Raw genomic sequence first — 22553 nt, forward strand, 5'->3', positions numbered from 1 at the left:
ACCAAGTACACTAGGCCAGTTCTTCACTTTGAATTCAGTCTCTCAAAGCCGAACATGCTCACTGTGTGGGCCGTGAAGTGTGGGAAAACGGGACTGGCTCAGGCATGTGGACATCTTCCCAGTGTGCTTTATCCCACAGGTGTGCTGAGATCAGCAGAGTGGAGAGCTGAGCACCGTCTGCCATCAGTGACCGCGGAGACCAGCAGAGCGGAGAGCTGAGCACCCTCCGCCATCAGTGGCCGCTGAGACCAGCAGAGCTGAGAGCTGAGCATCGTCCGCCATCAGTGGCCGCTGAGATCAGCAGAGCTGAGAGCTGAGCACCGTCCGCCATCAGTGGCCGCAGCCTGCAGGCAGTTGGGCCAATACTTTCATCCAAACCTCCCTATGGACGAGCAAAGAAACTTCGGGACACTGTAGGGTGCGATCTGTGCCTCGATCACCTGCCCCATCTCACTCAGCCCTAGAACAGCGTCACATCCTGCAGGCACCATGTTTGATTAAAGGCAAATTTGGAATTTTAGTGAGATGTCCTCATGCTTCCCTGAAGACCAGGGGATTGAGAAGAGCTGTTTAAAGGGGGAAACATGACAACCAGCGTCCTCCATAAATCCGCACGGAGCCCCAGCCTCTCCACCGCTGGTTTAAAGTGCTGTCTGCCAGGTCTCCAAAGCCCGGGCCCTGGACAGTGTCCCATCCCGCCCCCGCCACCTGCCACCATCACTGCTCATCTGAACAGCCAGTCCGAGTGTCCCCGGCCTGTGGCTTCAGCCATCTCGAAGCTCATATCTCTCCCTCCTCTGCTCACTCTGGGAAGGCTGCAAACCTCCCCATTCAGCCCTGTTCCCACCACAGGTCATGACAGGGAAGGGGGATGCCCAGAGTTAAATAGGGTGAGAGCCGCATCCAGCATGGGCTGAGAGGAGCCCCTGGGAAGTGAGGGACCACAGGCCACAGGGACTCATAACTCATGGCACAGGAGCTGCCGCCACACTCATCCCCAGAAACACAGGACAGCCCGATCTCCACTGCACCTGCGTCCATCCCAGGGGGAGGAACAGCCAGCAAACGGTCTCTTTCTTAAGAAACAGGGTCCCATTCACTAGAAATACTTCAGGAAAACGAACCTGGAATTCTGGACCTGCCTCCAAGCCACTGATTGTTACAAAAAGCATAGACTGAGGCCTCATGTGCCCATGCCCCATGAATATACAGGGAATACGTAGCTCCAGGAAAGAGGAACGGCACCCACTATGAACCTCTCCTAAAAGCCATGTCTTGTAGTCAGGAAACTGTCCAGTCGCCATTGCTGGATGCTCTACAAGTCACGGAACCCACTGCCCAGTGTAAGCCGGGACCCCCACGGCTCATAAACAGCCCTGCTGGTGAAGGAACAGGGGAGTGGCGGGAGCTCAGTGGGCAGGGTCTGCCCCGTCCACCGCAGAGACGCCAAGCCGGGTGGGGACGTGATTTCCCCCGAGAACCTTCCCGCATGATTTGCCGCGTCCGTGCCGCCCGAGGGAAAGCCCGGGGCCCCTGCCCCAGCAACGCACTTACGATGGGGCTGGCGTTGATGTAGTCCGAGTGGCTGTGGCTGTTCTCCGCCTTCAGCAGGACCCGGGAGTGGTCATCTGCAAGGACACAGTGCAGGGGTCAGAGGAACACTGGCCCACCCAGCAGCGTGGGACCCCTGCCCGGCCTCCAGGGTCCACCGCACAGCAGTGTGGGACCCCCAACCAGCCTCCAAGGCCTATAGCCCAGCAGTGTGGGACCCCTGCCCCGGCTCCAGGGCCCACCCGCGTCCTCTCCCTGGACTCTGCTCACACCCTCCTGAACGGGGTTTCTAATGTTCCTGTTCCCATCCTCCCCTCCATTGGTGATCCAAGTGGGAGGCAGACGAATGGCATGTGGGGAACTGGCACAAAGCTCCCACTCAGCAGAATGGAGATATCCTGGTGTTTTCCCCCATGTGGAGTTCACACACCAAGGTCAGGGGTTCCTCTGCAGAATTTTATACCATGTTGGCCTTTAAATCACAGAGGCACTTGGCAACACACAATGGGTAAACAGAAATATGAATGTTAAGCAATCGCCCGCCTTTCAAAATATAAAGCTTCATAGTCAATGAACAGTTAAGTCCTCAAGATTACTGGAATTTAGTTTTAAAAGGAGAGTAAGAGACAAATAAAATGCAGATAAAGAGGAAATGGAGGAAAAATGTACTGGTGGAGACTGCCATAAAAACTCGCTTGGACAGGCAGAGTAACCTGACGGCTGCTGAAGCCGGGTGCAGCAGGGGGGACAGCAGGCACTTGTGACATGTGTGATACGCGAGCTGTCTTGGCTTTGGTTCTGGGGTAACCCCCATCCTGCTTGCTGTGACTGCCCTCCTCTTTGCTGTGTTTTTAGAAACTTCGACCAGCAGAGCTCACAGAGGTGTGGAAGCTGCAAGAGCCCCTCCTGCACCTCCCATCTCCCTGGTGGGCAGCCGCTTCCTTTTCTCTGCAAGGTGCACTTTGTGTTACAGGATCTTTGGGGTGTTGTTTTTCTGGCCAGAAATCTCTGTGGCCAGTGGCACCTTTGCCCAAGTTTTGCTCAGGCTGGGCCTCGCAGGCCGCATTTGGCTCACACTACCAGCCTGGTCTCATGCCTGCCAAGGGTGAGTCAGGCATGGAGTGGTGAGGGGTGTGTGAGGAGCGCGGGGTCTGGCCACACCAGTCAGGCATGCTGGGTGCTGCAGCAGGGTGGGCAGCTCCAGGTGCCAGCATGGGTGCCGGCTCTCTGCGAGGCTGCGGCCAGACCAGACACACTGCAAGCAGCTTCCATGGTTGACACTGAGGAACATGGTAGCTCCTGGAAGTTTGGAGATACTAGGAACCACAGGGTCCCAAAGATGGAGTCACAGGCCCAGCTCGGGGAGCTCCCAGGTCTGGGATCCCTGAAGGGCTACAGCTGTTCTCTCCTTCTCTTTACCCACAGTGTGGCGAGCAAGGGGCATCAGCCCTCTTTGTGCTGCAGCTCTTCTAGTCCCACCATTCGACAGGTGCTGGGTTCTTGTTCTGTGACCAGGAAGAATGAGGTATGGAGACAAGTGGAGGATGAGCAAGATGAAGAGGAGTTTATTCAGCAATAGAACAGCTCAGTCTCCCATAGGAGGCAGCTCCTTTCTGCAGCCAGGGGGTCCCGATGAGTGTTCAGCTCCTAGCAAAGAGGAGGCTCTGGGGTGGGTAGCTCCTCTCTGCAGGATGTTTGTCCCATTGTCTCTACAGCCCTCAGCAGAGAGGAGGCCTTGGAGTGGGAAGCTCCTCTCTGCAGCTGGTCATCCCCATGTCTGCCCAGCTCTGGCTGAGCCTGGGGCATTTATGGGCCTCAGAGGGGAGGAAGGACATGCTGATTGGTCCACGAGTGGCCATGGGCAGGCCTGGAAAAGGCACCATGAGTTCCCACTCTGATCCACAGGACTTGCAGCCCAGCCCCCAGCCTTCAAACCCTCCCTGGCCTGAAGGTGGTGCTTCATGGAGGACTTTCCCCTTTTGCCCAGGAATCTGTCTCCTGCTGCCATTCATGGCACCCAGGCTCTTTGTGCCAAGGGGCACCTGCAGGCCAGAGCCGAGCTGCCCTCAGCCCTCCCTCGGCTTCCCTCCCATGCTTGTTGGTGCCCAAAGTCCAGAGGGGGCTGAGGTGGCAGGGGGCTGGTGTGTCAGCACTGCCCTGAGTGTCACACCTGCTGGGCTGTGACAGCACCCGGGCTCAGCCCTGACTTTGCTCCAAGATCAGCATGGGTGCCAACAGCAGGAAGAATCCAGGCAGCAGGAGCAGGCACTTCTTGCAAGAGCAAGGATCTTCTTCCTGGGTCCCTAAGTGTGCAGGGCTGCCTGGGTCTGCAGCTACGGTTTGGGCAGCTGTAGCTGCTCCCCAGCGTGGGCGTGGGGGTGGGGGTCCTGCCTACTTCGTGGGAACAGGATGCCTAAGTCACACCTCCCTGCTGCAGCCGGTGTGATGGTAGTGGCCACTCCAGAGGGCCTGTCACTGCCGTCCCTGGCTGAAATCTGAAAGCAACAGCGTCTCAGCTCTGCTGCCGTTTGTCCCAGGGAAAACCTTTCGGTGCTGCACATACCACCAATTTCCATCTTTTCTGAGAAAACAAAAGCACCCTTGCTGGAGCCCTCGGAGGCCAGTGCTTGGTGGCCGTGGGTCCCCTCTGGACCTGTTCCCCAACTCCAAACTCCCCGTGCACCTCCTGCGGGCACTGGCACCAGAAGGAAGTGGCCCCAATGATGGAGCATGTGGTGGTGGTGAAGCTGCATGGACTCTGCTTCTCTATGCAATTCTTTCATTTTTCTTGGAGATTTTACTTATAGTTTTTAAAACAACAAATTCTAGGGCTTGGGAAACTTAGTGAGTGTTTTAACTGATTGAACTAGGAAAGTACTGTGCACTAGAGATCAATACACTCCAGGTTGGATGCCGTCCTGACACCCTTCTTCAGGTAGGAATGTCAGCCTCTTTCAGGGGTGACAAGATGGGATAAGATAAAACATCTAGAGAGAGGAGAAGAATGCATGTGTACACATGCACATGCTGTATGTAGTTGAATGCCTCAGGAATGTCGTGAAGCTGCAAATCATCCCATCTGCTTTGAACGAAGGTGTGAATGACGCAAAAATCCCAGGGACTCAATGGCTTTTAGCTCCTGCACAAATTAGTTCTTGGAGAGTGAAAATTGGCAGTGGCAGGAAATTGTAATACAAATCATCAGAAAAAAATTGGTTGACTCTGACATCTGAACAGCCCACAAACACTACTCCAAACATTGATTCCAGAAACCCAATTTCACAGCGGGGCCACACAGACACCACAACCAGAGATGAGGCTGTGGTCAGAGGTGCTGGGCTGGGCCCGGTGCTGCAGCCCACACAGAGCTTGGAAATAAAAGCAGGGGCTTCTGGCTGCTTCCAGGGGCCTCTGGGGCCCTGCCCCATTTTCAGCACAGCCACCTTTAGGCACTTGTGAGACCAGCAACTGCGGACCGTCCTTATGTGTCTGAGAAGCCTTTACCAAGAGCAGGGTCAGGAGGGAGCAGGGCAGGGAACAGGCAGCGCAGCCCGGAGCCCCCAGGCTTTTGGCCTGGCTTGGTCTGGTGCTTTGACGGTGCCCACTGCACCCTGAGACCAGTGGCCTGGCCTCTGCGGGGGGCAGAGGAGGCATCAGGGCAGCGTGCTGGGAACTCCTCCTCAGCTGAAGGGTCCCTGCCGCCAGGCCCTGTGAGCAACAGGCCACAGGGAAAGCGGCCACTGCCACTGGACTCAGCAGACAAGTGACAGCTGGATTTTCTCATTGGAAAATTAAGAAAATGCTTCCCTAGCTCGGGAGTCCTGGGGAGTTAAACATGCATTCTATGAGCCCGGCCCTCTCCTCTCGATGGCAGAGGGGGAATCTGCATGGACACCTGAGCCCTCCTGGCGAGTGGACAATCCATGGGCTTCTTGGTGAAAAATTGTTTCAGCCAAATTTATTTCCCCTGAGGTCACCCTTTAAAGATGGCACTGAGTCAAGGACCCGGCTTCCAGGGCTTTGGAGAGCTCCTACTTCCTGATCACATATTTGATTTTGTGTCAACATGTTGCTTTTGAAATTACCAGCAAAGTCTTTTTTTTTTTTAAGAGACACGGTCTTACTCCGTCACCCAAGCTCGAGTGCAGTGGCACGATATTGGATCACTGCAACCTCCACCTCTCGGGTTCAAGTGATTCTCCTGCCTCAGCCTCCCAAGTAGCTGGGACTACAGGCACGCACCACTGCACATGGCTAATTTTTGTATTTTTAGTAGAGACAGGGCTTCACCATGTTGGCCAGGGTGGTCTCAAACTCCTGATCTCAGATGATCCACCTGCCTCGGCCTCCCAAACTGCTGGGATTACAGGCATGAACCACTGCACCTGGCCAGCAAAGTCATTGTGTTTGTAATATGGGGTCATTTGGAACCTCCGGGAAATGCTTGGAGCCATCCTGGGAGGGCTGAGGGACGCTGCGGGCTGTGGAGGAGGGCGGACTCTGATTCCTGCACGGGGCGGCAACCGTTCCTCGTGTGGAGAGTTCACGTGCCTGGCGAATCTCTATTTCGTGATCTCTTACTTTTTATAAGATGTTTTGAGAGCCAACAGGATGATGGCCTCCAGTTCCCGAGTCCCCTAAAGGGCAGTTTCCTTGACGTGTGAGGCCTGGGGAGGGGCCTTCATGTTCTGTGAAGTGAAGGGAGGCAGGTGGCCTGGGGCCTCTCAAGGCCAACCCCAGGCTGGAGATGAAGCCAGGGCAGGCCCACGCGCAATCAGCCCTGGCCTGTGCTCAGGGAACTGAAGGCTGCTCCCTCCTGTTGTCAAATGAAACATCATACCTCCCTGGGGAGGCAACACAGAGCAACGGGGGGAACCACAGGGTGAGAATTCATAACAGCCTGGGGCTCATGTTTCCATTAAGAATGGGTGTGCTCTTCAAAACCGTAGTCTGATAATTTACTGAGAGGCCAGGAAAATGTGGGAACTCACGCAGAGTCTTCCTTCACCTGGCCCTATAACTGAGTTAATGTCAGTGAGTTAAATTAATGTCACTGTGCACATTCCTTTTCTGAACCTTTACTGTGTTTATCATGCGTTAGTGCCTTGTTCAACAATATTTCAGGCTGGCCGGGGTGACTCACACCTATAATCCCAGTACTTTGGGAGGCTGAGGTGGGTAGATCACCTGAGGTCAGGAGTTCGAGACCAGTCTGGCCAAAATGGCAAAACCACGTCTCTACTAAAAATACAAAAATTAGCCAGGTGTGGTGGTGGGCGGCTGTAATCCCAGCTACTTGGGAGGCTGAGGCAGGAGAATTGCTTGAACCTGGGAGGCAGAGGTTGCAGTGAGCTGAGACCGTGCCATTGCACTACAGCCTGGACAACAAGAGTGAAACTCTGCCTCAAAAAAATTTTTTTTAAATATTAAAAAAAAGAGTATTTCAAATTTCTCAGATGTTCCATATTTTCACGGATTAGATTCTCTTCTCTCATCCTGGACCCAGTGGCCATCCTGGGCCACGGACAGAACAGGGACTACCTTCCCATTTTACGCTGAAGAAACTAAGGCTCAGAAGGATGGAACGATTCACGTGGCCACGGCCTCGTGGTCCACACGGGAGCACAGGGTTTGACTCCCAGCCCCACTGCTTGCCAGCAGGCGATCCTGGGTAAACTGTTCAGTGTTCGGAGAATGCAGGATGATAACACACAACTCACAGTACTGTTGTGGTAAATGGCACACAGCAAGCAATGAGGAGCAAAGCTGAGATGACGGTGGACACGCACCCAACCGGGCAGGTCAGCCGAGGTGGCAAAGCGCGTTCTTGCTGCCCCGTGGTGGCAGAACATATGGAGCGATTTTTCATAGGTGCCAACAGAAGAGACACATCCCACAATTTCTTCTTGATTATTACTAGGGCAAAGAGCCTTGGGAGACGGCCAAGCTAAGCATGTTAGATGACGTGGCGGTATAGTCATTAATCATGATCCGGAACCTCCCGTGCCCACCCGACTGCATCTGAGGAAATCGTGTGGAAGACTCCTCTGCCCGGAACATCGTCTTGCTACACGGATCCCTGAGGACGGCATTCCCCCAGGCCTCCTGGCTTGCTGTCCACACTCAGGAAGCTGCTCTGCAGGGCCAAGAATCTGCCTCCCACCAGCACACGGGCTCCACGGTGCTGCTGTTTGGAGGATGCGTGAGGCCATCTGTGAAGCCACTGCTGAGTCCAGGGGCCTCACGGAACTCGGCAATGGGGTTCCTTCCTCTCAGGGGTCTCAGATGTTCTCTCGGGCTCTCCAACTGCCTCTGCTTTCTGTGAAGGTTTAGGCTCAGTCATTTATGCTGGCGGGAGGCCCTTTTCTTCATGTTGACAGTGTGGCCTGTGGAGAGGTGGAGCCGGCGTCTTGCTCCTAGAGGGAGTCCTGACTCCAGCAAAGAACACGTTCTGGGATGTGCTCCGCAGTTGGCACCAGCACCCACAAGCTCCTGCTCTGAGTTCATGGTGTCCATCGAGGTCTGAGGGCTGCAAAGGCACATTCTGGGGCTGCTGTCCATCAGCAAGGGCCGTCAGTGCTGCTTAGGGGTCCCAGCTGCTCACACACAGAAAGGCCTTTGAACTTGTCATAGTTGAGGCAAAGGAATAAATGATCAGACCACGTTTGTTTCAATACTCAGAGAAGCTACATGGGCTTGATTCTTTGCAGACCTGGGCACTCGAAGACCAGCAACAGTGTGATGACAGAATGCATTCTGAAGGGGCAGGTCCTCTTCCTCCCACACGCTCCCGTCCTTAGTCAGCAGGCAGACATTCTGCTTCCAATTATGCCTTCGGCAAATGCTCAGCTCAAGCTATAAAGATCATCGAACATTTAGGAAAGTCAACCGAGTGTCGTTCAGGGCTTCTGCAGCTCAGCATGCAATGCTGCATCTGGGCAGACTGGGACAGGCTGGGCCTCATATCCAGAAAGCCCTGCTACATCCAGAGATGGTCATGGAAGTGAGACCTGCCCCATCCACCACTCATGAAGCACGCTGCCCACTGCTGAGCTGAAAAACCGAGCGCGAGGCTGGTGTCTGGCTTCCACATCGGACGCGTCAAAAGCAGGTCCCAGAGGAGCAACAGTGGCCCCAAGTGGCATGGTCACAAGGCTGGTTTAGTCTCATGTCTTAAATGGTTTCACTGGCATCCCCCACAGACAGATCTCTCAGAAAGTCACCCCCCAACAGGATCAGAGGCGTGTTGGGCAGGTGACCTGGGGCAGGTGGACTAGAAGGAGCCTCAAGCCCTGGGGGATTCCCATACCTGAAGCGATTTTAACCCACACTAGTCTCATCTCAGGCATCTGTGTAGAAGGAGCTGCCCAGGCAGGGCTGTGCGGGGGCAGGATGCAGGGGGAACAGACGCCAAAGGTGTGTGGGTTGCCGTGGCCAGGCAGCACCCACCCAGTCACTGAGCTGACTTGGAGGCACCAAGTCCCAGGGTTGAGCTGCGTACCCTCCACCAAAAAGACACACTGGAGTCCCAGCCCTGAGAACATGACCTTATTTGGAAATAAGGTCTTTACAGAGGCAAGTGAGCAGAGGCTATTTGGGCAGCCCTAATGCAATATGACTGGTGTGCTGTTAGGAAGAAGGAATCTGCACGCGCACACGTGGAGGGAGAGCGCCCGTATGAAGACGAAGATGACAGCCGTGGTCCTGCTAAGGAGCGAGGCCACCAGAGAAGCCAGCCCTGCTGACACTCTGATCTCCATTTCTGGCCTCCGGAACGGGAGACAGCTTGCTTTGGCCACTTACGCTGCCTGTCCCTGGCGCTCTGTCCCTGCAGCCCTCCAGGCCCAGAGCACCTGGAGCGACCCAGGTTTGGCTTCCTGTGTCCTGAGCAGCACCTGGTGCCTGCACAGAGAAGGCGCCGCCTGGAGCCAGCCTGCAGTTGTAGAGTGTGGGCAACCCAGAGACCAGCTCCAGACACACAGCGAGGTGTGGCTGTGTGCGCTGGTGGCGACTTTCTCGCAGGAATTAGAACAGTTTGCTGTAACAGGAGCACAGGTATCGGACAGGCAGGCCACGCTGTCTGCATGGCTCCACCGAGAGGCCGTCCATCAACAAACACTGATGATGAATCTCGTCTGTGCGAGCAGCGACCAGGAGTGTGGCGGCTGCGAGACAGAGACACAAACGGCTGGGGGGCGCCTCCAAAGAGCTGAAACTACGAGCAGGGGGGCAGCTCGCATGCCTTATCACCAGGACACAGGATATCACCAGAAGAACAGCTCTGGCTTGTGGCTGTGCTGCCTGAGATTAACGCCTGTTTTGTGGATTGGGGGCAGAAGCTGCACCGGTGACTGACGGTCTTGGGGCTGCCAGGGGAGCTGCAGACGACAGTGACCTCTGACACCACAGCACGGGGCGCAGAGCACACTGCACCAAGAGGGCGCGTCTGGAAAAGTAAGGGAGGAAATTCGACGGGAAACCTGCCCAAACAGCTCGCAGGAGCAACTCACTTCCGCAGCACGGGAGGGGTCGCGGTCTAAAGGGCATCCACAGAGACGCTGGGGTGAAGCAGGGAAGGGGGTGGAAGCAGCTACGGCCGCACACCCCGGCCAGGGCAGGGCCCCCCCACACCCCGCAGCAGCTGAAGGCCCCGCCTCCCGGCCCGGGTGTGTGGCTCAGTGAAGACACAGCAGCTCCGGAGGGTTGATCTCACTGACAGGGAGAGTCCCTGAGAAGGGGCCGGGGTGCTTCCGGCCTGGGTGGCCGAGGGAGGAGGCAGGGAGAGCCCTGCGGCTGAACCAGGCAGCGCCCCCTGCATCCGGAGGGACAGGCGCAGCCCGGGCTCCAATCCTGCCTCCCGCCTCAGCTGCAGAACATCGGGGGTTCCTTCAGCTCCTGAAGTTGTCCACAAACAGGTCTAGGGCGCTGATGAGGCGATTTTCTGGGCTAAGCAGCGACGGTGCCAGGTGACTCCACTTGTCCTTCGTTTCCACTGTAAGGTCAGCAGGCGACTTATTCCCAGTGCTGTGCTTCTCACAGACACAAAACCAACAGTTACGGTCTCTTCCGATGGTTACGGCAGAGATGGCTGCGGGGAGACACGGGCGGAGGCGGGTCTGGGCGGGCCCCACGTCGCGCAGCCTCAGCGTGTGCGCCTCCCGCGGCTGCGGCCAGAGACTTCCGCAAACCTCGGGCCTCAATCAACAGAACGCGTCACCTCAGGCCCAGGAGATCAGGGTCCAGGGCGCGTCCTCAGAAGCTGGCAGGGCGGGGTCCTCGCTGAGCCGCAGGGCGAGCCCGTCTTGGGCCTCTTCCCGCGGGAGGAGGCCGCCGCGTTCCTTTCCCGGGTTCTCCAGCCTGCCCCGCCCGCCGAGCGGCCCCTCATCCTCCACACCTCGCCGCCTCCGTCTCCCACAGGCAGGGACCCTCTCCCGACACCGGCCTGCCTGGAACATGCCAGAATCGTCTCCCTAACCCGGCGGCCGTGGATGAGCAAACCTGCATCCGCGGCAGCCTGAACTACCGTTTGTCACGTAGTCCTCGAGTCTCGGACTGCAGGGGTCTCGAGGGCACCCAGGGCCGCTGTCCTGCGGCCCCCACACAATGTGCCGGGACTCGGGGTCTCTCACCAAGAGCAATCCCGGGCGCTGCTATCCAGACTCCTCGAGCCCCTTACAGGCCACATGGTCAGGGGCGACCCTCCCTGTCACAACTGTGACTCTGTGACCGCACAGGGCTGGCCTCCACATTCTTGCTGGTGGGAGACCACAAGCAACGGGGTGCCTTCGAAAGCACCGCTCTGCAGCAGAACTGCCCAACCGGCCAAGCGGAATACAGGGAACCATGAAAGAGGTGGGAGGAGGAAAAAGGAGGACGGAGAGGAGGCGGACGGGGGAGGAGGGGGACGGGGGAGGACAGGGGAGGGCCAGGGTGGGGCTCAGGGCCAAGGCAGGATTTGAAGTCTGTGGCCCGTGGCAAGGTCGCAGAGCAGGCTGGTCATGTTCCTACAGCATCGTGGAGACCTGGACACTCCGGGTTCTTGGGAAACGGGGGTTCTGGAAGGGGGCAGGCGAGCTTCTCGTGGGCTTGCAGAGTTCCCTACAGACTCCCACATGGAGAGTCTGTGATTGTTTGGAACGGGAAAGTGGTCACTAAAAGAACAGCTTTATTAGGAACCATTCACATCAGGAAAAAAAGTCAGGGACAGCTGTTTCAAAATTAAAAAGACGAAAGAGACACAAAACCCAAAATGCAATGATGAATCTTGACTGCATCCTGGTGGAAAAAACAAAACAGACAACAGATAACAGACCGTGTTGTAGCGAAAGCGGCGGGAGTCCCTCGGAGTGTGTGATAGCGACGGCACTGTGGGCTGAGCTGTGCCCTGACGCCCGTGTGACGACACCAACCCCCAAGACTGCGGAGTGCGGCTGTGTTTGGAGACAGGGCCTCTAGAGAGACCAGCAAGTGAAGGTGAGGTCCTGAGGGGGGGCCTAGTGCAGTGGGTCTGCTGTCCTTAAACAAAGGGGACCCTTTGTCACAGACAGCACCGGCAAGCCCCAGGGAGGGCAAGCCCCAGGGAGGGCCTCAGACACGGCCAGCCCTGCCACATCCTGGACTGCAGCCTCCGGCCTCCAGGACTATGGGGAAATGCAATTCTGTGGTTTTAGTTGCTCATCTGCTGTCTCCAAAGCCTGGGCAGATGGGCACAGCTGGGTGTTAGAGGGCACTGAGGGGTTGTTGTTAATTTTCCTAGTTATAACAGGGCTGCAGCTACCTAGGAGAAGGCCCTTGTATTTAGGACCTGCAGGCAGGCTAAAGTATTTGGACATCATGACGCCTGATACTTACTTGAAGTCGTCCAGCCAGAAAATAAATGAAGTGCTCGCAGGTCATGCTAATACGGCCAACACCGGGTGGCTGGCCAGCGTGGGTGGTGGGTGTGCAGGTGACGCCACGCTACCCCTTCCACTTGAGTGTTTAAAACTCTTGTAATAAAAAGTGGGGTAGGAAGTCATGCTAAGCCAGCCACACTTCTGTTCCAGAGAGAGTCCTGCAGGAGCCGCGTGCGTGCGTTGCGGCTGGGTCTGCACTGGGGCAGTGTAGGCTGCACTCTCCGGGGAGCCGCTGACCTTGGGCTCCCTAACCACCTTCAGCCCCAACTCTGTCCCTGTGTGAATCTCAGGGCTGTTTCAAGGATGAAAAGGAGGCGTTTAGCCCTGAGCCTCACGTGGAAACGTCTGATGAGCCTTTGCCAATATGCTCGGGGCCTGGGGACGGCTGGGGTGACCCCATTGCAGGGCTGGGCAGTGGAAACAATCTCAGCCCCAGAACCAGCGCCTGGAAAGTCCCGCGGTGGATCCGCATCGCGGGGGAGGATTGGCTCCGCACTGGTCCTGTGGAATGTGTTTTTATCAATGACTTGACGATGTGAAAAACATGTTTATAAAACGAGCAGATGGCGCCGAGCTGAGAGGGAGGTGACGCAGTGACTCAGGCACCACAAGCTCTGGAGGCTGAACAAGAATCGGTTACAGGAGATGAACACAAGGCTCGATTCTCCTGTTAAACTCAACTGTCACCAACGGGGGGTGGGGGTGGGGGTGCGCGAGGCCCTGGGCTCCACCAAAGACCTTGAGGAAAAGACTCTGGATGTTAGTGGGTTGGGCCTCAGAATCAGCCGGCGCTGAGATGTGCACCTGGCAGGATGAACATAACTTATGGTGGATAAAGGGCAAGGCCTGATCCAGGAAGAAGCACGCTGTGGCCTGGGGCCCCTCTGGAGGGTGGGTCTTCCAAGTCACGAGAAACAGTGCGCTCAGGAGAAGGTGAGTCCCACGGCTGCCACCCCGAAGGCCAGGCTCGCCCCACACTCTGTGAGGCCCTCCCCACACGAAGATTCTGTAAGTGGAATCGGAAGGAGGATGTGAGGAGGACGGACAGCCATGCCACACCGGGCCAGGCATCTTACCAACCTATCGGTTCAGTTTTAAGAAAGACAGTAAAGAGGATCTAAAATCAGAACTTTGAGCAGCTGAACTGTGTGGAATGTCAGCGTGGCTCCTGACAACCCCACCGGCACTGTTTCTTTGCACGGGAGGTCCTGACGAGCTCATGGAAGGTGCACTTGCCGTTGTAGTTCAGAGATGATGCTTTTAGACAATCTTTCCCTTCGAGAAGCAGCCTAACGAGAAGGACTCCGTAGATCTCTTCCTAAAAAAGAATCCTCAGTCTCTGGCAGAACAGCTGCCCAGAACAGCTTCTGCCTGTGAGGTAGCAAAGAAAAAGGCCCACACGGAATTTGCTGGGATATTTTCTTTCCAACACCAACAAACCGACAGCCTTCCCAAATCCTAGGGGCAGAGTCGGCTGGCGCTGAGATCAAAAGGGGTGGAGGGAAGGCAGCCAGGCTGGGAGTCTCTCTCCAGTAACTTTCTTGGCAAGGTGACATATATGCCCAGAACCTTTTTCTATGGAAGGAAAAAGAAAACCCTGGCTTAATCATCAAATCATCAGAGTTAGGAGAATCACCCATGTATTGATCTTTAAAAGCAAATCATGATAATTTTTGGACACTCAGAAGTAACCAAGGCAAAATATTCCTCTTAGGGGACTCTGCTTAGAGTTTTGGGAGAGAAAAAAAAACTAAACCAAAGGTTTATTTAGAAAGAAATTGTTTTCTGAGTATTCTAAGGAAAGCTATGCTTAGCCAAAGTGCTTCAGCCCTCATACATATTTCAAATACTTCTGTAGGAGTTTGAAATGGACATGGATTTTCCCAACACACACACACAATCTCAGGTGAGCCCACGACAGCCTATGAGGATGGCACTGGGGAGTGTGGGCTTCAGCTCTGACGGGCGGGGCTCTAAATCCCAAAGTTCTTGTCAGCCAAGTGGGGGGGTTTCTTGTGAGGACCAGAGGTGGCACATCCACAGGCACGGGGGATGCTGGCTCATGACACCCCAGTGATGCCGTGGTTAGGACGCCGCTCACGCAGCTGCAGCTCAGGGCCAGCGTGGTGACCCTTACTCCTGGGAACGGTGATCAGCTGGGCCTCTGCCTCACTGGACCACGCTGCAAGGCAAGGGCCTGGGAGATGCCCACAGCCACACCTCTGGCTGTGAGGCAGCTATGATCCTCCAGCAGCAATGCCCCCAGAAGCTGGGAGATGCGAACCCCACATGACTGTCCTCCTCGCTGTCTTCCTGTACCTGAGCCTTCAGCGCTTCATTGTCTCTGTCTTGTCTCTCTGCATTGTCTTGTTTCTCTCTCTCTCGTTATTACAATATAGAGCCAAAAATACTTGTTTGTTTAGGATATGGCACCAAAATAGTATCATATCCCTGTTCTTAATCTGAAATGCAGACAAGCGAAATGCTGCATAATTCTTTTTTAAACATTCAAAAAACAGAAAATGCACGTTAAGTTCTTTAAACTTCCGAGATAATACAACTAGACCTAGCATGGTGCCAGCTAAGCATCTCATAATGTGTGTTTCCTTCTCCTTTGGCCATTCCGATCAGGGTGCATCCGGGCAGTCGGGCGACCGTGTCCATCTCCTGGGTGGAAGAATGGCCCAGGGAAGTGCTCCATGGGGAAGGCGGGGCAGGAGAGAAGGGAGGGGTGGTCCCGAGGACCCTTTCCATAGACCTGGGAGTGCCCGGTGAGCGTGCAGAAAGGACGCAGTGGGAGAGGCAGGTGCAGACGGAGGACTCGAAGGTTCCATCCCGAACAGAGGACAGCGTGGCCGAGTACTCGTGCTTCCATCCCCGCACAGAGGATAGTGTGCGCCCAGCATGCGGACTCGCTTCCATCGCAACTCGGAGGACAGTGTGGAGCCCAGCTCGAGTGCCATCCACCCACCATGACGGCGCAGCACGGGCCTTCCAAGCCACAGAGCCACGGGGAAGCCGGTCCTCCTGGGCCGTGTGTGGCTGTTTTGGAGCCAGTTGTGTCCTGTGAAGAGCGCAGTGGCCGCAGGTGAGGCAGGAGTGAAGACAGAGGAGGCGGCCATCTCTTGGGGCAACAGCGAGAGCTTTAGCCAAGCCACTGTCTCCCCGAGGACGAGACCTCCTTCCCAGAGGCAAGATGGCCAAGATATGGAGAAGAAAGTAGGTAATACAAGTCTGCTCAGAATAAACCTATGTGTTCATGAAAATATTTCTATCTAGGGTTCTCCCAGGAGGTGAACTTGCCCTTCTGTGTCTTCCCTGGTGGCCTCTCAAGCCCGAAGGGCAGTGCTGTGTCTTCACACCCTGGCACATGGGTCGGGAGAACCCTGGGAGGAGGTGCAGGCAGCTTCTTTCTGGCTCCAGCATGAGTCTCGGGAGGGAGGTGCTTCCCCCCTCACCCGTGACCTGGCTCAGAATGGGCAGGGCTGTCCTGATCCCCATGAGAACATCGGGCGCCCATCCATGTGTGGCCGCCCTGTTGGCGCCGGCTGCTACCTGGAGAGGCTGCCTGTGTCCCATCTCGTGCGGCCGCCCTGTCGGCGCCGGCTGCTACCTGGAGAGGCTGCCTGTGTCCCATCCATGCATGGCCGCCCTGTTGGCGCCGGCTGCTACCTGGAGAGGCTGCTTGTGTCCCATCTGAGCACGGACCACTTTACCATCACTAGGTCACTCGCCCCCAACCCCCCCATCCACACTGCACAGACAGAGCCCAGGTGGCTCTGGGAAAACCCCATCGCCAGGTCATTTCTGCCACGCTCCGGGCTGTCTCTGGGGAGGGCGTGCTGTCAGACGAATATTTACCATGAAACACCTCACAATCCGAGTAAACGACCAGATACACAGAGACACGTAATGCACGCTTACTGCATGGCTGTTTACCATGAACCATGTCTCCACTCAGGACTCAGCAGGACACCCCCTTACCACCACCCTCACTTGTCCTACCACACCGGCTTCGCTCCCTGCCCTCTCCTCCCACAGGCTGCTCCTCTCTGAGGACAGTGGCCAGGCCCCCAGAGCCTGTTAGTAGCCCCTGACACACGGTAGGTGCTTAGTAAATATCTGTTAGTTGGCTAATGGGATCTATTGTATTTTGCTTTTCTTCTAAATATAAAATTTATAAATCACAACAGCTTCTGTTTTTAGATCTCTTTAGGGTTAAAACCCTCAGACCTCATAGAAACTGGTCTGAACACTAAATGAGTAGCAAGAAGCGTGCACCCAGGTGGGTGAATGGGATTTTACACAGGTCTGCAACGCCCCAGGTTAGTTTCTGAAGCAAAACGAGATTCCAGCTTCTCCCTGTTCTGACCTGTAACACTTCCTGTGGGCTGGAAGGAGGGCAAGGGCAGCGCCTCTCCCTGGCCTGCACCAGGGCTGCCGTGGGGGGCTGTGCTGCTGGTACGGGGACAGGCGGTGTGTCAGGGACACCAATCTGATCCCTTGACCGGCTCCGAAGGGCTGAGGCAGGGACACAGTGACGGAGAGACGGCCTCGACCACAGGGGACACTGGTCCCGCCTGATGCTGAGCTGAAAGTGAGTGTGGCCGAGTGGTGCTCTCGAAGTGTGAGCTGACGAAGCTCCCTCTGTTGCATCAGAGACACGTGCAAGGGCCTTGTCTTAGGGTCCTCAGGAGGGTAACTAAGAAACTCTACCCACACTGTCATTTATCATTCATGAATCAACGATGCGAGTATCTACTTCCCTCTGAAACTCTGGTCAGGAACATATCTAGGACCCCCTTCCTCCTGGCGGGTGGGTTTATTAACAAGCAAAGTGTGGGATCTTCCTTGGAACCTGCTGTACACATAGAGGATGAGTGAGGTGGATGCCAGCACCAGGCGGCCCTTGCCCTCCTCATCCCGTACGCAGCTTAGTGCATCCCACGCTGCGGGAACACGAGACGGTGTCTCTTCCACTCCACGCGAGCCACTCGGAGAACTGCTGCCTTATATTTCCATTTCCTGGCCATGCTCCCTAGCTAGGTAGTAGGTGCTCAGTTTGTGGAAATAATTGTAAAGTTAAAGATGCTGTAAAGGCGACCACTGTTCATTCTGTGCCTGCGATGTGCTGGTGCTATGCTAATGACCTCATCTAATCCTCACAGCAGTAATATTTTAAGGACATCCGCATGACCCCAATTACAGATGTGACGTGGAGCCTCCAAGAGGTTCAGGAACGTGTCTCAAGTCACACGGTGACAGAGAACAATAGAACTGACGCTCACCGGGGTGCAGATGTCCCCAAGCCCGTGCTGGAGGAAAGGAAGATACTGGTTCCTTGTTGGTTGGGCTGGGGATGGCATCGCAGAGGGGAGATTCCCAGGAGGGCCTTCCCAGAGGGGGCAAGTCTGCTGTAGAGGAGGGGGCACCGGGAAGGAGGAGGGGAGGGCTTTGCAGACCCTGAGGATGGGGCCGTTTCCCCCACCTGTAACTCTGGCCTCCAGCCCCCGGGGCTGGTATGTACAGGTCAGCACAGCCAGTTTCCCCCACCTGTAACCCAGGCCTCCCGCCCCCGGGGCTGGTATGTACAGGTCAGCATGGCCAGTTTCCAGTGCCCGTAACCCTGGCCTCCTGCCCCTAGGGCTGGTACGTACAGGTCAGCACAGCTAGTTTCCGCCACCCGTAACCCAGGCCTCCCGCCCCCGGGGCTGGTATGTACAGGTCAGCACAGCCAGTTTCCCCCACCCATAACCCTGGCCTCCCGCCCCCGGAGCTGTATGTACAGGTCAGCACAGCCAGTTTCCGCCACCCGTAACCCTGGCCTCCCGCCCCCGGGGCTGGTACGTACAGGTCAGCACAGCCAGTTTCCCCCTCCTGTCACCCTGGCCTCCTGCCCCTAGGGCTGGTATATACAGGTCAGCATGGCCAGTTTCCAGTGCCCGTAACCCTGGCCTCCTGCCCCTAGGGCTGGTACGTACAGGTCAGCACAGCCAGTTTCCCCCACCCGTAACCCAGGCCTCCCACCCCCGGGGCTGGTATGTACAGGTCAGCATGGCCAGTTTCCAGTGCCCGTAACCCTGGCCTCCTGCCCCTAGGGCTGGTACGTACAGGTCAGCACAGCTAGTTTCTGCCACCCGTAACCCAGGCCTCCCGCCTCCGGGGCTGGTATGTACAGGTCAGCACAGCCAGTTTCCCCCACCCATAACCCTGGCCTCCCGCCCCCAGAGCTGTATGTACAGGTCAGCACAGCCAGTTTCCGCCACCCGTAACCCTGGCCTCCCGCCCCCGGGGCTGGTACGTACAGGTCAGCACAGCCAGTTTCCCCCTCCTGTCACCCTGGCCTCCTGCCCCTAGGGCTGGTATATACAGGTCAGCATGGCCAGTTTCCCCCACCAGTAACCCAGGCCTCCCACCCCCGGGGCTGGTACGTACAGGTCAGCACGGCCAGGGAGCGGTTCTTGGGCACATTCTCCTCCCTCTGGGCCACGAACGAGCTGTTGGGCTCCGCCTGGTAGGCGCACAGCGCTTCCCACTCCTTCTCCAGCCGGTTCTTGTTCTTCAGGTGGTCCTCCATGTAGGACTGAAAGGGAAACACAGGGTCAGGAGTGCGCCTAGGTGGTAAGCCCAGCCGGCAGATACACAAAAGGCAGCAGAGGACTTTGCATGCACCACGTGGGTCATGCCCACCTTGCTCACAAGCCTGGGCCGTGCCTGCGATGTGCATAAGCCTGGGCTGTGGTGTGACATTGTGCTACGGTGCACAATGCATATAATACCATGCGACCGTTAAGTGAAATATGTGCATTGCTAACACACATTTTACATATGTAAATATAAACTCGGGTGTCAGGTATGTGTTTGGGAATCAGTTTACCGCTGAGATGACAACAATTATCACACCTTTTAATTACAGGGTCAGGGAGCTCAGACCAAGCTCTTGGTGGGGCTGCTTCGCGTGCCCGTTTCTGCTTGCATAGAGTCATTTTTCTTAAAACCGGCACACTTTTCTGAACCCACTGGGTGTGATGCAGTTCAGAGACTGGGCTGCTCTGATCTGTGCAAAATGCAGAACAGCTTCTAGCATGAAACAAACACAAACGGATGGAAGCAAATATTTTAACCCTTGGCTGTTCCAATCTTAATTTTTCTGGCGCTTGTCGGTGAGCATTACTATGAGTAGACAAGGAAACAAAGGCCTCCTGAAAATTCCCTTCCACAAAGACCCCCATGCCGCCAGCACAGTCCACTTGGTTCTTATTCATCGGTACGGTTGAGAACTCGCCCTGATTTTAAGAAAGAGCATTTCAAAGGACCAAACCCAGCTGCACTATGGCACCACAGGAAGTGACGGCCTCGTCTGATGTCACTCTGCTTGTGGATTTGCAAGGTGCTGTGTGTCATGTGTAGACACAGGTTCCAAGTGTGTCCACACGAGAAAATAAAGCATGCATGTGCACACATGGTCCTTTGCTGCAAAGCGGCCACGCATTCCAATGTCAGGCCCGGGGTCCAGGCCCTTCTCACCTTCCGCCCGCCCCGACATCCCCTTCGATTGATCCGAGGAGCTGGGATGGTCCCTCCCTGCCCACTGGGGCCCATTCCAGGAGACAGGCGGAGAAAGATACACGCAGGGAGGGAGGGCTGGACACGGCGAGGCGGGAATCTCAGCTCATCGTGCTGTCTAGTGGAAGTTTTTGATCACAGCCAACCTGAACCCATGCAGCAAACACACACCCTGCTGTGCTGGCCTGGCTCACACGAGAGCAGGTGCATCGGCCACGTGTGCTGTTTGCACGACACCCCTGCATCTGGGTGGGCATGGTGGTGAGGGACAATCGCTGGGCTCAGGGTGGGCACTCTGAGGCCGTCTGTTGGGAGGTCCCAGGTTGTCACTGTCACCCCCACCATGGCCCTGCTTGAGCTAGTTGGGAACAGCAGAGGGACTCCAGTGCCGATGAGAAGCCGCACCGACTGCCCGCTCCACACAGCGAACGCTTTTCCCATGCCACGCCTTGAGGCTTGGGAGCACACCCGCGCCAGGAACAGAAACATCAGGGCTGCTCTGAGCCAAAGCGAACGAGTTCATCCACTCCCGTCACCAGCCCCGACACCCAGGAAGCCTCGGGGTTTCCTTGTGCATGGAAGAAGCACCCCAGAGAGATTTCTCGAGTTATGAAATTAGGCAAAATTCAAATGGCTCAATCTAGGAAATGCGAACTACACATTCTTTCTTTTGAGACATCATTATGGAACATCAAATTCATATTTTTGTACCAAAGTTACCCTAATAGGAAAAACATTTTTGGATGATATAATATTTAAGTTTTGTGAAAATACTGACCAGCTCATCTAGCCCAAATCTGGTGTGTGAGGGAACCTGGGAGGTGGATAGTTATGGTGAAAGAATAGTCCCGGTCTGTTTCTGTAGCTACTTTTCTCAAGTTGGGCTTATGTAGAGTTCTACAAATAGGTAGGTAGAAAATGGTTCCTGGCAAAATGATTCTGGGTCCCAGCTTTTCTTTGGAAAATGCTCTTTTCATAAAATCCATCACAAACAAATGGGCTTCCTTCAATAAAACATGATGGGTTCTAAAATGATGAACCCTAGCAGGTTTAATCCAATCGAAAATATTGTCTGCAAAAGAGGCATTGGATATTATCTTAATTCGTATAAACTGCAGCTATTTAAATTCTCACATTTATCTTAACTATGGGAAGCAAAATTATACTCTAAGTTCTCTGGAATTTCTAAATTTATGGCAAAAATATAAACTGAGCCTGTGTGGCGCAAGGTTGGGTGGTAGGAGGGAGGAAGAGGTAGATACTGACGCGATGTTTTTTCACGGAGAATGAAGCCATCTGCAGAGGCACTTGACTCTATTAAAACTGAGATAGAGCTGACATCTCTCTGCACACGCCACTCCAGTGGGCTGTGTTTGTCCCGTTCTGCTCATTTCAATTTGATCTGTTCCGTATTCTTCTATCAATATTTTTTATGAAACATCCTTTGTGATATTAAACTGATGAAATATCCCCCAACTACATCTTAGGAGTCTTTTTCCTCTTTCATGGCTTGTAGATAAGTTGCTTTCCATCTGTGAGTCTGTGGGGAAGCTAGGCCTTCATAGCAAAGTAATGTTTTAAACAATGAAAGCAAAACCAAAAGGTACCACGGGAGCTTAGTACAGATGCTCCCCTACTTATGATGGGTTATGGCCCAAGAGTTTCTTAAGTTGAAAGTGCATTGAGGCCGGGCTCAGTGGCTCACGCCTGTAATCCTAGCACTTTGGGAGGCTAAGGCGGGTGGATCACCTGAGGCCAGGAGTTCGAGACCAGCCTGGCCAATATGGTGAAACCTTGTCTCTACTAAAAATACAAAAATTAGCTGGGCATGGTGCTGGGCGCCTCTAAGCCCAGCTACTCGGGAGACTGAGACAGAAGAATCACTTGAACCTGGGAAGCGGATGTTGCAGTGAACCGAGATTGCATCATCGCACTCCAGCCTGGGTGACAAGAGTGAAACTCTGTCTCAAAAAAAAAAAAAAAAAGTGCATTGAACACAGGTAACCTACTGAGTGTCACAGCTGAGCCTAGCCTGCCTTACACATGCTAGAATACCTACCTTCCTCTGCAGCTGGGCAAACCCATCTCACACAAAGCCTACTGAGGATAAAGTGTTGAATATCTTACGTGATTCATTGAACACTGAACTGAAAGTGAGTAACAGAATGGTTGCATGGGTACTTGAAGTTCAGTTTCTATTTAATGCATGTTGCTTCTGCACCACTGTAAAGTCAAACCATGGTAAGTTGGGGGCCGTCTATACTGTGGTCGTCCTGCATGTGAACTTGGACAAGTATAGCAACTCTACTCAGACGTCTTCTGGAATTATTAGGAAATTAACATGTAATTTAAACAGTATTCGTGGCGTTTCCCTGATAGTGGGCATTTAGCTATAGATGTTTTTAAAACTGACATTTAAGCAAACAAATCAGTAAGAAAAAAAAACACAATCCTATCAAAAAGTGGGATAAGGACATGAATAGACAATTTTCAAAAGAAGATATACAAATGACCAACAGACATATGAAAAAATGCTCAACG

At 54.8% G+C, this 22553-nt stretch overlaps 1 protein-coding gene across 5 annotated transcripts in view; it reads right to left on the minus strand.

Moving 5' to 3' along the window:
• PTPRN2 (protein tyrosine phosphatase receptor type N2) overlaps window positions 1–22553 on the minus strand; it is a 987645-nt gene that overhangs the window by 63601 nt on the left and 901491 nt on the right. For all 5 annotated transcript variants that reach the window (XM_055269741.1, XM_055269742.1, XM_055269740.1 and 2 more), the window contains 2 exons: window positions 18882–19029; window positions 1555–1628 (listed from right to left, as the gene is read on the minus strand). In XM_055269741.1, coding sequence (XP_055125716.1) covers window positions 1555–1628; window positions 18882–19029 — 222 coding nt within the window. The remainder of the gene's footprint in view (window positions 1–1554; window positions 1629–18881; window positions 19030–22553) is intronic.

The sequence above is a fragment of the Symphalangus syndactylus genome, chromosome 6 (assembly GCF_028878055.3).
Source record: "Symphalangus syndactylus isolate Jambi chromosome 6, NHGRI_mSymSyn1-v2.1_pri, whole genome shotgun sequence".
NCBI classification, from domain to species: domain Eukaryota; kingdom Metazoa; phylum Chordata; class Mammalia; order Primates; family Hylobatidae; genus Symphalangus; species Symphalangus syndactylus.